Source organism: Bos taurus, chromosome 7 (genome assembly GCF_002263795.3).
Source record: "Bos taurus isolate L1 Dominette 01449 registration number 42190680 breed Hereford chromosome 7, ARS-UCD2.0, whole genome shotgun sequence".
NCBI lineage: Eukaryota > Metazoa > Chordata > Mammalia > Artiodactyla > Bovidae > Bos > Bos taurus.
Window position 1 is genome coordinate 30,127,539 of NC_037334.1, and position 16,622 is coordinate 30,144,160.

At 36.9% G+C, this 16,622-nt stretch overlaps 1 protein-coding gene across 1 annotated transcript in view; it reads right to left on the reverse strand.

Annotated features, from left to right (window-relative positions):
• Positions 1-2,677: 2,677 nt before the first annotated feature.
• The window catches only part of CSNK1G3 (casein kinase 1 gamma 3), a gene marked incomplete at its 3' end in the record, with an annotated part of 115,984 nt that continues 102,039 nt past the window's right edge, over positions 2,678-16,622 (reverse strand). The window contains 1 exon segment of the mRNA NM_001105329.2: positions 2,678-5,115. Coding sequence (NP_001098799.2) covers positions 5,061-5,115 — 55 coding nt within the window.

Consider the following 16,622-nt stretch of genomic DNA (forward strand, 5'->3'; position numbering starts at 1 on the left):
ATTGAACTAGTTAAGTCAGTGGTGAATTTCATTTACTCTTGCAGTTTTAACTATCATTACTTCCAGTAAGTTTTTGCTAGGAATGGAAACTGAATATCCTGACTTGCCCAGCTACACAGCAGTTTGATATTTGTAGGAAAGTTTTATTGCAATTTTTTTTTTAGCTCAGAACCAACACTGAATTTTCTCTGAATAGGTATCATTTTTACCTATTATTAATGAAAACTGAATAGATTTGAAAACTAGGTTTGCAGCAGATTTGACGTTTCTTAGTAAATCAACTTAAAAATTGTAAGGCAAAACAGCACTTATATGTGAAATTTACACTGCAACAAAATCATTATGACAAAACTAATCTTGTTTAAATCACAAGTAATGTCAAGCCACTTTATCCACTTCCTATGCTGTCAAGTTAAAACAAGAAGCAAGATATCCATTCCTACACAATTTGCAGTGGGTATGTTTTTCAAACTCAACTGCTGTTTCAGCTACATTTTTGGATCCACTTAACTGTACAAATGAGGAGCATCCATCTAATCTTCAATACAAAGTAATTAATCTGCAATGTAATGTTATGTCCATGGCAAATATCAAGGGCAGAATCTAAGAAAATTGTATAAAACACCCTCCTAATGGTGAATACACTCTAATAAAATGATACGTATGGACTGATACAGTATTTGGTAATATCTATCTGAAGACATTTTCAAAGATGAAATATATAAAATCACATTACAGATCAGCATAACAGACGATCAATTTCAAACTCCTAAGTGAAATATTATCCTCTCAAAATATCTCAATTCTTATCAGTAGACCTGTATTACAAAAAAATTGTACTCAAGTATTCATATGTATTTTGAACTTCCTCAATACAAAACTACTGGAAATTTGTTTTCTCATTATGCAAGTATATAAAAACTTCAATTTTGCCTTTGGTCCCATAAAACCAAAGTTTGTCAACCCCACTCTAGAGCAGTGCAGGACTGTTTTTCATATTAAGTCAAGTCACAGTATGGTAAACATTCCTGTGAACAACTGTTCCTTCTAAAACCATTTTCACATCCCAGCAGTATTACCTGATAATACTTGTATATGTAGTCCTTTCTTTGGTTATGATCCATGTATTCCTATGAAGTAAATTTCCTAAGAAAATAATGTGGGTCCATATTAGAGATGGGCAGAGAAGAAACTCATCATCCCAAACATCAGCAAAACTTTATAATTCCATTTACTTTTTCTCTAGAAAGATCAGCTTTTCACTCTACTAATCCAATGGTAATCACAAAAACCTTTAAAAACTAAACAAAAACACATCAAATATGGTACTTATGATGTTCATTTTTACCTAAGTCCAAAACATTTTTCAAATGTGTATTAGTGATTTTCAATAATATATTCAGACTAATATGTCTCAGTAATACAAACGTTTTCTAATTTAAAGCAATTATTTTTCCCTTTACACTCTATTTTGTTTTTCTCACCATAACAGCAAATATCTAGATTTTGCCTGCACTGAATCCATTCACTTTCCTTCTGATAACACTACCCTCATTTTCTTTTGGGAACACCCCTTCTACCTCATTTCTCAGTCCAATGTGTCCTGTGAAGATGGGAGAACATTTCCTGGGCCACAGTGGCTCTGGGGTGGGCATGTGAATCAATGAAGGAATAAATGTCAGGATTCTGTTAAAACTGTTGAGAGAAACTGTCCTTTGTTGAGGTTATGAAGCAGGCAGTAGTCTAAAGTTGTTGCGTGGTCATTTTACCATCACACACAAAAAATCCCCTTGACAACGAAAACAGAAGAGTAGAAAGCAAAACTGAGAAATACAAAGTCAGATTCCTAAACTTTACACCAGGATCAAGCATGTCCGAAGCCACTCCTATGAATGTATGAATGGACTTTTCAAATGCAATGATGTGCATGCCTACTGCTGAAGCCAAGTTAGGTTTCTAGCACTTGCAAAGCCAAGGGTACTGACTAATGCAACTATATAATCATTCAGGTCAAACTCTAATCTTAGGTCATTTATTTCTAGATAGGGCCTTTTAACCCATGCTTAACCTACGCTATGTTTGATCTCCAGATCTTCTTACTGTTTCTGAATGGTGGTTCTTAGTGGACACATACAGACTTAAGACTGCTGCTTTGACTTACCTTACCTTTGCCATCTTTCAGTAAGCACAGCAGCATCTTGTAAAACCCCCTAGAGTGAACAGCACAATGATGAACTGTGAGATACTGCCACAGATATGTGCTCTGCATCTGCAATGATCTTAAAGTCATTCACTTCAAACTGGAGCAATAATACTTCATTTCTGGAAACATAATAGTATGACTTCATTTTTTAAAAGGGATGAAATGATACAGTTTATTTCCTTTGTTTATTAATGGCATTAGTTCTAATTAATTGCTCTATTAAAGAGTTCGGAGAAATAAAAAATTTGTTTAAACTTTCATTAAAGAAAGCTTGGATACACCCAGCTACATACTGCTTACAATAGAGTTCCAACAAAGCAAAACAAAAATCAAAAACACAAAAGAACGTTCCTTCAGCTCTGCTTTTCACATAATACTAAATTTATTCACATAAACTGAATTTTAAAAATTTCTATCTTCAGTTAGTGAGTGGCATTATTTTACCCATGATCAGAGGAAAGGGGAAAGAGCAAGTTTAAAAAAACTACCTTTATTTTTTATTTCTTTTTCAGTTACATACTTTTAAACAGGGATGTGTTTCATTATTCAGACATTCAGGCAATGTTGACTTCATTAGTGTTGACAGAAAAGAAGCATAAAAATGCAAAACATCGTTGGCTTAACCTGAACATACCTGCATTACCTATTATTGACCAGTTTGTGTCGCCAAAAGACTTATTCCTTGGCATTAAAATGGAGCACTTAAAAATATTGCTAAAAAGCAAATGTCTACACACTGGTCTTTGCAGCAAATAAGGGTATTTATACTTTTAAAATATTTTAAGTCCATAATTGGATTAATATACACACCTTCTTATGTATAAGGAGTTCAGATCATATAAACACTGTACAGTCCAAAAACCCTACTGAGAATAAAACTAAACAGGCTTATGATAAGAAATACAGATATCGCATGTATTTACAAATATCATAGACACACAAATTTGGTCAAATACTGTAAAGAAAGAAGTGGTTTCACATTATAATGGCTAAAACATCCATCTACCTTGCTCAAAGCAAACAAAAATAAAAACTCAGTATGTAACTCCTGTAGTTTAAGACATCATGACAGTATACAAATATAAAATGGAAACTGTTGACCAAATTATACAGTATATGTTTTCTAGGCTGAGTGTAGATCTTTAAAATCAAGAACTTATAAAGATCATTTATAGGATTCCAAGCGATGATGACAAACAACATCCTGATCTGCACTATTCATATGGGTGCCTAATTCATCAAAAACAACACACTGAACTTTTGGCTAATAAGAAAATAAATTACAAAGTACAAGCAAATTTCTGGAAATGCAATAAGGAAGTCAAAAATGTAGATTTATTTAATTACACATTTTAAATGTTACCTTGAAACAATAAAAATAAATAAGCTTGCCCAGAGGCACGCACTTAAGAGACAAAAAGAAGGGGCTGCATTGAAGGAGTAGGTAACAATTTCATAAACGAAAGGTGAATATGAGATCTGAACAACACAATTATCTTTCTAGCCAGTCTTTTTATCTTAACTCTCCTTGAAAATTCTGGCTAGGAAAATGTGACAAAAGTATAACCTGTGTCTGTATGGCTTAAAACAAAACATTCTTGAAAAATGGAATGGGTTTCCTATTTTTTTAAAACAGAACCGTTTCTTTGTTCATATGCAGGCACTTCAAAAGACTATGGGGACAAAGCACCTGACCCATCGTTTCCAAAATAGTCTTCAATCATCAAAATTATACTAAAAAGCAGGAAAATTCCAGAGAACCAGCAAAGTTGAATACAAGAGACTAATGTGAGCAGATGGCAATAGGGGGACCCCGGTTTTATTGCTGAGGGGTGCCCTTCTTTTTAATCAAAGAGCAACTAATTAATAAACAGACACCATTACGTGGCACATCCAAAGTTTTCTGCTTAAGGAGAATGTAGTTGTTCAGCAGCAGGTTTCAGTGGGATCTCCTTCAACCTCATATGATGCGGTGAGATTCACATTTATTCCTTCTCCTAGTGTATTTCTCCAAAAACTCCATCATATCTCATTTCTCAAAGTATTCATTTCTTGCTGTCTAACATACATCATTATCTGGAAGCATAAAGTTACATTACACAAATAGTTCGCATTTTTAAAAAATAAGCGCTTTTGCCACTTCGGCAACACTGTACTTCACATAGTGGTGCAACAAAAGCAGAGCTCGTATTAACCACGCTATTTTATGATTCATTTTACCAACTACCATCGGCTGAACCCATAGAGCTTTTTCCTCAGTACCTCTGGGCAGTGACTGTACCTTGATTTCACAGAGAGAATGTTAACGTGATTCATGAATAGCAGTACCATCGGTAACAGTGAAATCAATGCAGATGTCACACAGATAATGAACTTCTCAAGGGATAACTTCTTTTAAATATCTGGGCAACTGTTTTCTCTGTTGCTTTATCCGCCGGGGAGAAAATTCCTGTTTGATTATGCTCTTACAGAAGTTATAAAAGAAAACCAGGTTAGGTATATAACTGGTTGACATTTCAGATACCGTACTGCTTTCTATAACTGGAGGAGAGCTTCTTAAAAATGTTCTATAGAACTGTGTAAGTCATCAATACCACCTCATTGGTCCATTCCATTCACTGATGGGCAAAGCACTCATGTTTTGACAAAACTTTAAAGCTTCCATAAAAGTTAAATTAGGAAGAAAAAAAAAAAAAAAAGACTGTAAGACAACCACAAAATGAAGTATGAAAGTATGACATTTTCGTTTCTAAGAGTGAGTCTTTGAAAATATATGTGGTCACTACAGAGATGATTTTAATCACGAGACAGCAGGTGAACACGTAAGTAACTCCCCATGATCTGTCCGTGTCCAGAGTCATTTGTGGCGCTGTATGGTTTTCCTTTTCCTTCGTTTGAAAAAACAGCAGCACCTGCAGATGGAGAGAAATACTTCTTTTATTATAAAAATACTAGGGTATTGCAAAATAAGGTTGAACTCTATTGCGTTAATGTAAGTGATCATAAAAGCCATAGGCTGGTGCAACAAACAGTGAACACACCAATGAAGCATATATATTAGTGAGATAATGGCAAGTACTACTATCATTTCATCAATGTGCCTTTTTAGAATAGCAAGACATTCTATGCAATATTAAAAGGAGCCACTAAACTGAAAAGGCTCTGCACCAAGACTAATTAAAAAGCCATAAAGCTCTGAACCCCAAACTGACCCACCACATCCTATTTTAGATACTAATTTCTGCCAATTGTATGCTGTATATAAAGTTGATCTTATGTAATCTTTCTCTTTTTTCCTGATTGTGGAATATGATTGTGGAAGCCAATGTTAGAACAGCAATAATGAGCCTAATATTGGGGATTTTATTTTCATTAAGAATTAGATTTCAAAAATGAAGAGAGAAATTCCCAAAATACTCTTCAACAAACATTCTCCATCATGTTTACAAAGTAGAAGAGAGAAAAAAAATACATTAACTAGAATAAAAACGCTAATATTGGCATTTTTAATTCTTTAGGGGTTAAAGAAGGTCAAGCTTATCATGTTACCTTAATTAAGGTAAAAATTATGCTCAACATTTAAAACAACATAATCAAGGTGATTCAGTTTCATAATAAAAAACTGATTCCGTTTTTGAATTCTGTTAAAGAAATATCTGGTTTTCATGCCTAGATGAACAAAATCTAGATATGATCCCTGACGGTACTAGTTTTTCCCACAGTGAATTCTCCTAATTATGAGAAGAGGCATCACATGCAGAGATATGCTGAGGCTGGTATGAAATGAGAGTCAAACGAGAATCACTGATTACCAACTAACAAAACAAACGCACACATGTATTCCAAAACTCTATCGTTCCTTCAGATAAAGGTCTGGCTTTCTCCCCCTTCCATACTTAGAGTCAATCTATCAAAATACCAAGATGACAGGTGCCACATACACAGAGGCTCTTTTCTTTGCCCCACTGAAGTCCTTATACCAAGATACTCATTTAATTCTTACCAGCCCACCTTCTGCAAAGGATATTAACTGAAACATTTTCAAGCTAAGCATGAAAGAGACCATGTAGCTTCAGGAGTCCTATCCAGCAAAAGATCATTGCAGATGAAATAATGGCTAGGTATCTTTTATATATTTCTGTGAAATAAATGTAAACAAAGCCCCACACTGTCCAGTTAAATTACACACTCTCTCAGCTCACATTATGTTTAGAAAAAATAATTCCAACGTTTACTGTGATTTATGCCATGATTAAGAAATCACTATGGAGCATTCAAAACCAATTTTTTAAATTGCATTCAAATAGCACATAACGACTAGACTAGGGAATGAAACTAATTTAAAACTGTATATATCAGCTGATAAAGATTCAACTAGAAATATGTGTTATCAGTCTTTATGAGTTTTATTATTATTGAGATAACTACCAGACAGAATGGAAATAAATTACTCAATCAAGGGTCTTAAAAAGAGACACTACTGTAAAAGAAGACTTCAGGCACAATACATTTAGAAGAGAAAGTCAAATTTTTCTGTTAGCTACCTAATACTTTCTCAAATATGTTACATATATTTTCTAAAATAAAAAAGCAAAGCAAAAAACTACTAGGAATACTTATGGTTGATTCATGTTGATGTTTGGCAGAAACCAACACAATACTGAAAAGCAATTATCCTTCAATTAAAAATAAATAAATTTAATCATAAGAAAACTACTAGGAGATAAAAAATCATTATTCTAAAAAGAACTCTTCAATTAAAGACTTAGAAAGTCTTTAATAGAAAGACTTCAATTAAAGAGTTAGAAAATGTCCATATTGTAAACAGCAAATGTTAAAAAATCAGTATTTAAAAGAAACAGACCAAATATTTAGAAGATTAAATAATATGATCATAGGTCAATGGAAATTTATTGTTTAATATGAAGTTTTATTAACAATGTTCACTATTTTTAATAAGGTTGTCTTTTCAAATTCCCAAGTATGTCCTTCTAAAAAAGTTTTCTACTAAAAAAGTGTTGAAAGGTTTACATAATAAGCCTTTTAGAAAGGGGGCTTTCATAGATGTTTTGATAAACAAGTTCAAGGCTCAGATTTTCCACACTTGTATCAGCAATTCGCACTGTCTGACTTATTTATTTTTTTACCATTATTAACCTGCTTTCAGTTCTGAGAGTTGAATTCTTCCTATTTCCTAGGTAATCTTTCTTTCTATTGTGTAAGTATTGTTGAACACAGAAAACTATTGTAAGCATTATTTAAGATTAAATAAGATCTTCAAATGCATGATAACTGTAGAGACCTTTTAAAATCAAAGCAATCTAAAAAAAAGACACCCAATTTTTAAAAGTAAATCCCACTAGAGTACACCCTTGAAACAGATTTGCCCAAGTACAGCTGGCAATGCTATTAAACCGACGACCACCAGAGGACAGCATTGCTTTATCCGATATGAATGCATCCACATACAGAGAACGTAGATGTTCTCAAAATATGATATATTTACAGAAGAAATTGAAATTAAGCTTCCAGCTGATTTCCTAAAAGTCACTACCAAAACAGCTGATTTATAGTCTTAGTGATTAATAAATCAGGACTCATCTCAATTGTCCTCAGAACTCAGTCTAAAACACTTTTAGCATAAGACCACTCTGACACGATTGTTTAATTTTCCTCTCAGTATGTAGTACTAATCTTAATTTATTTTATTTATTTGCTTATTATCTACCTCCACATTCCCCTTCATGGATCATAGCCTCATCATGGTGAAAGGGCTTGTGAAAAGTTCTGACAAAACATACATTGTCTGTGGTCTACTTTCTGGAGGAGGAATTACAAACCACTCCAGTGTTTTTGCTGCAAAAACACCATGAACAGTAGGAAAAGGCAAACATATATGATCCTGGAAGATGAGCCCCCCAGGTCTGGAAGTGTCCAACATGCTACTGAGGAAGAGTGGTGGACAATTACTAATACCTCTCAAAACAATGAAGTGCCTGGTCCAAAGTGGAAAGGACACTCCGCTGTGGATGTGTCTGCTGGGGACAGTAAAGTCCGATGCTGTAAAGAATTCTTCACAGGAACCTGACACATTAGGTCCATGAATCGAGGCAAACTGGACGTGGTCAAGCAGGAGATGTCAAGAGTGAACATCAACATCTTAGGAATCCATGAACTAAAATGTATGGGAATGGGCAAATTTAATTCAGATGACCACTATACCTACTACTGTGGGCAAGAATCCCTTAGAAGAAACGGAGCAGCCCACACAATCAACAAAAGAATTCAAAAGGCAGTACTTGGATGCAATCTCAGAAGCAACAGAATGATTTCAGCTCATTTCCAAGGCAAACCATTCAACAAGTAATCCAAGTCTAAAGAAGGGAAGCGAAAAGCAAAGGAGAAAAGGAAAGATATAAACATCTGAATGCAGAGTTCCAAAGAATAGCAAGAAGAAATAAGAAAGCCTTCTTCAGCAATCAATGCAAAGAAATACAGGAAAACAACAGAATGGGAAAGACTAGGGATCTCTTCAAGAAAATCAGAGATACCAAAGGAACATTTCATGCAAAGATGACCTCAATAAAGGACAGAAATGGTATGGACCTAACAGAAGCAGAAGATATTAAGAAGAGATGGCAAGAATACACAGAAGAACTATACAAAAAAGATCTTCACGGCCCAGATAATCACGATGGTGTGATCACTGACCTAGAGCCAGACATCCTGGAATGTGAAGTCAAGTGGGCCTTAGAAAGCATCACTATGAACAAAGCTAGTGGAGGTGATGGAATTCCAGTTGAGCTATTCCAAATCCTGAAAGATGATGCTGTGAAAGTGCTGCACTCAATATGCCAGCAAATTTGGAAAACTCAGCAGTGGCCACAGGACTGGAAAAGGTCAGTTTTCATTCCAATCCCAAAGAAAGGCAATGCCAAAGAATGCTCAAACTACCGCACAGTTGCACTCATCTCACATGCTAGTAAAGTAATGCTCAAAATTCTCCAAGCCAGGCTTCAGCAATATGTGAACTGTGAACTTCCTGATGTTCAAGCTGGTTTTAGAAAAGGCAGAGGAACCAGAGATCAAATTGCCAACATCCGCTGGATCATAGAAAAAGCAAGAGAGTTCCAGAAAAACCTCTATTTCTGCTTTATTGACTATGCCAAAGCCTTTGACTGTGTGGATCACAATAAACTGTGGAAAATTCTGAAAGAGATGGGAATACCAGACCACCTGATCTGCCTCTTGAGAAACCTGTATGCAGGTCAGGAAGCAACAGTTAGGACTGGACATGGAACAACAGACTGGTTCCAAATAGGAAAAGGAGTTCGTCAAGGCTGTATATTTAACTTATATGCAGAGTACATCATGAGAAATGCTGGACTGGAAGAAACACAAACTGGAATCAAGATTGCCGGGAGAAATATCAATAACCTCAGATATGCAGATGACACCACCCTTATGGCAGAAAGTGAAGAGGAACTAAAAAGCCTCTTGATGAAAGTGAAAGTGGAGAGTGAAAAAGTTGTCTTAAAGCTCAGCATTCAGAAAATGAAGATCATGGCTTCTGGTCCCATCACTTCATGGGAAATAGATGGGGAAACAGTGTCAGACTTTATTTTTCTGGGCTCCAAAATCACTGCAGATGGTGACTGCAGCCATGAAATTAAAAGACGCTTACTCCTTGGAAGGAAAGTTATGACCAACCTAGATAGCATATTCAAAAGCAGAGACATTACTTTGCCAACAAAGGTCCGTCTAGTCCAGGCTAGGGTTTTTCCTGTGGTCATGTACGGATGTGCGAGTTGGACTGTGAAGAAGGCTGAGCGCCGAAGAATTGATGCTTTTGAACTGTGGTGTTGGAGAAGACTCTTGAGAGTCCCTTGGACTGCAAGGAGATCCAACCAGCCCTTTCTGAAGGAGATCAGCCCTGGGATTTCTTTGGAAGGAAGGATGCTAAAGCTGAAACCCCAGTATTTTGGCCACCTCATGCGAAGTGTTGACTCACTGGAAAAGACTCTGATGCTGGGAGGGATTGGGGGCAGGAGGAGAAGGGGACGACAGAGGATGAGATGGCTGGATTGCATCACTGACTCGATGGATGTGAGTCAGTGAACTCTGGGAGTTGGTGATGGACAGGGAGGCCTGGCGTGCTGCGATTCATGGGGTTGCAAAGAGTCGGACACAACTGAGCGACTGATCTGATCTGATCTGATCTGATGCCTCAATCACCAATGCCGAAGAAGCTGAAGCTGAAAGGTTCTACGAGAACCTCCAAGACCTTCTAGTATTAACACCAAAAAGGATGTCATTTCGTCACCAGGGATTGGAATGCAAAAGTAGGAATTCAAGAGATACCTGGAGTAACAGGCAAGTTTGGCCCTGAAGTACAAAATCAAACAGGGTAAAGGCTAACAGAGTTCTGTCAAGAGAACACACTGGTCATAAGAAACACTCTCTTCCAACAACACAAGAGATGACTCTACACATGGACATCACCAAATGGTCAATATCAAAATCAGACTGATTGTTATTCTTTGCAGCTGAAGATAGAGAAGCTCTATTCAGTCAGCAAAAACAAGACCTAGAGCTGACTGTGGCTCAGATCATGAGCTCCTTATGGCAAAATTCAAGCTTAATTGAAGAAAGTAGGGAAAACCACTAGGCCATTCAGATATGACCTAAATCAAATCTCTTATGATTATACAGTGGAAGTGACAAATAAATTCAAGGGATTAGATCTGGTAGACAGAGTACCTGAAGAATTATGGATGGAAGTTTGTAACACAGTATAGGAGGAAGTAACCAAAACCATCCCAAAGAAATGCAAGAAGGCAAAGAGACTGTCTGAGGAGGCTTTACTGAGGAATGTCTGAGGAAATGTCTGAGGAAAGAAGAGAAGCAAAAGGTAAGGGAAAGAAAGGGAAAGATACCCAAATGAATGCAGAATTCCAGAGAATAACAAGGAGAGGTAAAAAAGGCCTCCTGAAATGAACAAGGCAAAGAAATAGAGAAAAACAATAGAATGGGAAAAACTGGAAATCTCATCAAGAAAATTGGAGATATAAAGGAAACACTTCATGCCAAGGATGGGCACAATAAAGGACAGAAATGGCAAGGACCTAACAGAAGCAGAAAAGATTAAGAAGAGGAGGCAAGAAGACAAAGAAGAAGTATACAAAAAAAGGTCTTAATGACCAGATAACCACAAAGGTGTGGTCACTCACCTAGAACCATACATCCTACAGTGTGAAGTCAACTGGACCTTAGGAATCATTATTACAAACCAAGCTAGTGGAGGTGATGGAATTCCAGCTGAGCTATTTCAAATCCTAAAAGATGATGCTGTGAAAGCGCTGCATTCACTATGCCTGCAAATTTGGAAAACTCAGCAGTGGCCATAAGACTAGAAAAGGTCACTTTTCATTCCAATCCCAAAGAAGGGCAATGTCAAAGAATGTTCAAACTACCAGACAATTGTGCTAATTTCACACGCTAGTAAGATAATGCTTAAAATCCTTCAAGCTAGGCTTCAGCAGTATGTGAACAGAGAACTCGGAAATATACAAGCTGGGTTTAGAAAAGGCAGAGTAACCAGAGATCAAATTGTCAACATTTGTTGGATCATAGAAAAAGCAAGAGATTTCTAAAAAAAACCTCTACTTCTGTTACACTAAAGCCTTTAACTGTATACATCACACAAACTGTGGAAAATTCTTAAAGAGATGAGAACACCAGACCACCTTACCTGTCTCCTGAGAAATCTGATTACGGGACAAGAAGCAATAATTAGAAATGGACATGGAACGATAGACTGGTTCACAACTGGGATAGGAGTACCTCAAGACTGTACACTGTCACCTTGCTTATTCAACTTATATGCAGAGTACATCTTGGGAAATGCTGGACTGGATGAATCACAAGCAGGAATCAAGACTGCCAGGAGAAATGACAACAGCCTCAGATACATAGATGACACCACTCTAAAGGCAGACAATGAAGAGAAACTAAGAAGCCTCTTCATGACGGTGAAAGAGGAGAGTGAAAAAGCTGCCTTAAAACTCAACATCAAAAAAGTTAAGATCATGGCATCTGGTCCCATCACTTCAAGGCAAATAGATGGGGGGAAAGTGGAAACAGTGACAGATTTTATTTTCTTGGGCTCCAAAATCACTGCAGACAGTGACTGCAACCACAAAATTAAAAGATGCTTGCTCCTTGGAAGGAAAGCTATGACAAACTTAGACCGCATGTGGTTTTTCCAGTAGTCATGTAAGGATATAACAGTTGGACCATAAAGAAGGCTGAGTACTGAAGAACTGATGCTTTCGAATTGTGGTACTACAGAAGATGCTTAAGAGTCCCTTGGACAGCAAGGAGAACAAACCAGTCAATCTTTAAGGTAATCAACCTGAATATTCATTGGAAGGATGGATGCTAACGCTCCAGTACTTTGGCCACCTGATGTGAAAAGCCGACTCACTGGAAAAGAACCTGATGCTGGGAAAGACTGAAGGCAAAAGGAGAAGAGGGTGGCAGAGGATGAGATGTTTAGATAGTATCACCAACTCAATGGATATGAATTTGAGTAACTCCAGGAGATAGTGAAGAACAGAAGAGCTTGCTGTGCTGCAGTCAATGGGGTTTCAAAGAGCTGGAGATGACTTGGTGACTGAATAACAAAAACCTTAAATTTCCCAAGGTCCTGATCATGATACATTCCACAAATGGACACAAAGTTGGTACTTTTAATATCTACTGAATAAATCAAATTTTTGCCTCATAAATGGAGCTAACTTCTAAAGTAAGAACCTGGTCAAAATCCTAAACCATGTTTTAAAGCCAAAGCTCTTAGCCTTAGGTCACAAACTCTAGTGAAATATTACAAAATATAGATCTCAGTGCCCATGGAAACTTTTCTGGAAATAAATGGTCAATAAAGGAATTAAATTAATAAAGGAATCTGAATCGCAAGAAGCACTGCTTTCCAGATTCAACTACCAGGCCAACTTCCTACATCTCCATTTCCAATGAGGACTTGTCCTGGATGCAAGGAGCTGAGCGCTAGAGACACCGAGTGGACACCATGTCATCAATTTACATGAGAGCAGGCCAAATGCATAAAATGAAACCATATAATTTTAACTTGGTACAGCTGAAGGGGGGGGTATAGAGGGTAGTTATCGGAAATAGTAATTGTAATGATAGCAAAGATTCCAGGAATTAGCACATATAGAAATTTTCACAGATGATATGACCAAGTTATTCTATCAATAAGTCCAATTATTTGGTCTTAGAATATAACTTATATTTTCAAAAATTTTCAAAGACATTTTCTCTCCTGTTGTTCAGTGACTACATTTTCTTATCCATTCATTCATACCTCATATGCAATCTCATATGCATACCTCATACCTCAATCTCCTCAGATCGAGACTGACAACTACCCTGGGAAAAGATTTAGGCTGTGCAGACAATTAAATCATGTTCCTGTCAATGATTCTATTTTTCTCAGCTCTTTCTTGATTATCCCTTGTATGGTTCCAGTGAGCCAAAATGTTCTCAAAAGTCAAAGTCACGCTTCTGACCAGATCATTCAGAAGGCTAGCCTAGAATCTTTGAAGCAACAACGCTACTCTTAAATCCTTTGGGAATAAACATTAAGTTCTATTTCTGATGAACACTGTTGCTTCACATACTGTTTACATAGGAAATAAGAAATGATAGTGGATCAAAGTCCTAAACTCTGTAGAAAACATAGATGGGAACAACCAAGATTTTGCTACTGACATCACACCACCATTTCCCCATTACTGACTGCCTTTTTCTTCTTGTAAAACATGGCTTGTCTTCCTGGATCTCTGTCAAAAACTTTCTTCTCAAAAGTCTACCCAGAAACTGAAGCACATTCCTCCGTCTGGATCTGAAGTGCTTATCTGCCCCTGTAACTCACTGGCTCGTCAGTATCCAGTTGAGGGACTGTTGGTACCTGCCAGACCCTCTGCACTTAGGACCCCAGAACCTAGCCTATCCTCCGCTGGTTGAAGAGGATATAGGAGGTATCTTTCATGACATCTGAACTTTAATTCACTGCCAAAGGATTTTTTTCCCCTTAAAACTTATACTTGAAATGTAATTTCATTTCTCTAGCTTTCTCAATGATAAAAATGAGAAACTATTTGGTTAGACAAGTGGGGTTTAGATCAGAGAGCAAGATCATGTATGTAGCCACTCTAACAAAGCAACTGCACCTTCACTTTCTTCCTTTCCATCCCCACGCAGCAAGTATCACAAACCTGAAATGACTTTCACAATTTGCCCACCCTCTTATGCTGGTTTAGTTTATACCTTCAACTGCCTCCATCACTGCTAAGAGCCTTTTAACTGACTTTCATGTAAGACTCACCTCTCTCCAATCTGCCATCCAAACTTCCCTCATCATAAATATGGCCATGCCCTTTCTTCTTAAATCTCAGCAATGGTTCTCCACTGTCCTAAGGCATCAGTTTTAAAAATTTGGTCCCAATGTATTTCTACTCTCCTCTCACTCTCATCCTACATTAGGCTTCCTTTCCCAGACAGCCTGTATCTTAGAAGGAAGGAAGGAAAAGAGGGCAGGAAGGAGGGAAGGGAGATTTCCTGAAGCCCAGGAAGTGACATAAGCCTCAAAACTGGCACCAAAATAATTTTCTTAAGGTTCAATCTGATTATACCATTTCTTGGCTTAAAACCCACAGTGTGCTTTCTTGGGCTAAGAAAGATAATGTCCAATTTTTTTTTTTTTTAAACCTTGTTACTAAAACCTTTTGAGATTAGACACTCAGCCTGTCTCAGTTCCCATTAATATAATCATACTCTACTTGCACGGGTCACTACTCACACTTACCCATTCTTTCCTTGCTTCACGTTGTTACGCAATCTCTTCTCTCTGACCCCCATTCCCCTTTTCAAATCACATTCATCTCTGAACTTCGGCAAATGTATCCTTACCCACAAAGATCTCTATGATCTTCAGCTGGAAATGCACACCCAGTCTCTGAACTCCATAGTGTTAACCCTATAACACCTTGTTTTATATCGGTGATTCTCAATCCTGGTTATTCCTTAAAATCAGCTTAAAAGCATTTAAAAAATACTGGTAACCAGACCCCACCACTACTGAGAATGCACAGCCTAAGTACTGGCATATTTTTAAAACTGCCCCGATGATTGTGATATCAAGCCAGGTTTGAGAACCACTCTACATGAAAGTTGCTGGTGTACTTACTACTTTCTCTAATGGAACAACAGGGTCCTGACTTAGCTTCATAATCATCGTATCACCATACACACAACAACTATTCAGTAAATGACAGAAAATGGGGGGTGGGGAGATGGCGCAGAGAAACAGAGAAACAAAGGAAAAAAGATGAATTCATAATATTTCAAAACTCAGTAACTAAACTTGAAGCCTTAGTCTCCTAAATTCCTGGAAGAAATGATGAGGCTGCTGTCATTTCGATCACCTGTTTAAAAAAAGTCTCCACTACAGTTAAAAAAAAGGGGGGGGGGGGGGCAAAATCTCATTACTATTGAAGGAGCCACTTTGTCTTGGGGGAAGAGATTATTTTCCATCATTTGGAAATCATACATTTACATAAACTTGAGATTCTAAAATATTTGTTGTAGAATACATTTCAGTTTATGAGATGGGGTAAGAAAGACCTCTGCCAATCACAGGTAAGAAGAAAAGAAGGAAGTAGCAAACAGATTCTGAAAAAGAATTCTAGGCCAGTCCCTAGCTACCCAGAAAATTGTGGAAAAGAGAAGAGAAGCATTAGCCCCAACTTTGGAAAAGAAATTATGCTCACATTTCTTAATCACAGACTAAGAGGGTATAAGGAATACAATAATAAGGCTGTAGGAACATTAAAATAACCTTGATCAAAGACAGGACAAAATGTTGTGTGTTTAAAAAGAATTTCCAACTAATGAACAGTTTAGGAAGTTCTGAGAATTTCTGTAACCCATATGGAATAAAAAAGCTACACTGAACTCATGGACTGCTATCAATTTTTCTAAAGAAACTGCTGTATTCAGATATAATTCACATACCATTAAATTCACCTTTTTAAAACATATAATACAATTTTTTTTTAATATAGTCAAGGGATTTTTCAGCTCTCACCGCTATCTAAGTTCAAAATACTGTCTGCACTCCATAAAGAAACCACATAACCTATCAGCAGTCACTCCTCTATTCCTCTTCTCTGTTCCAGGCCTTCACTATTTTCTGTCTCTGTATATTTGCTAATTCTGGACATTTTACATAAATGGACCTTATAATGTATAGCCTTTTATGTCTGGTTTATGTCACATTGCATCATGTTTTCAATTTTATTTTTTTATATTGTCAACTTATAGTACATTGCATAGA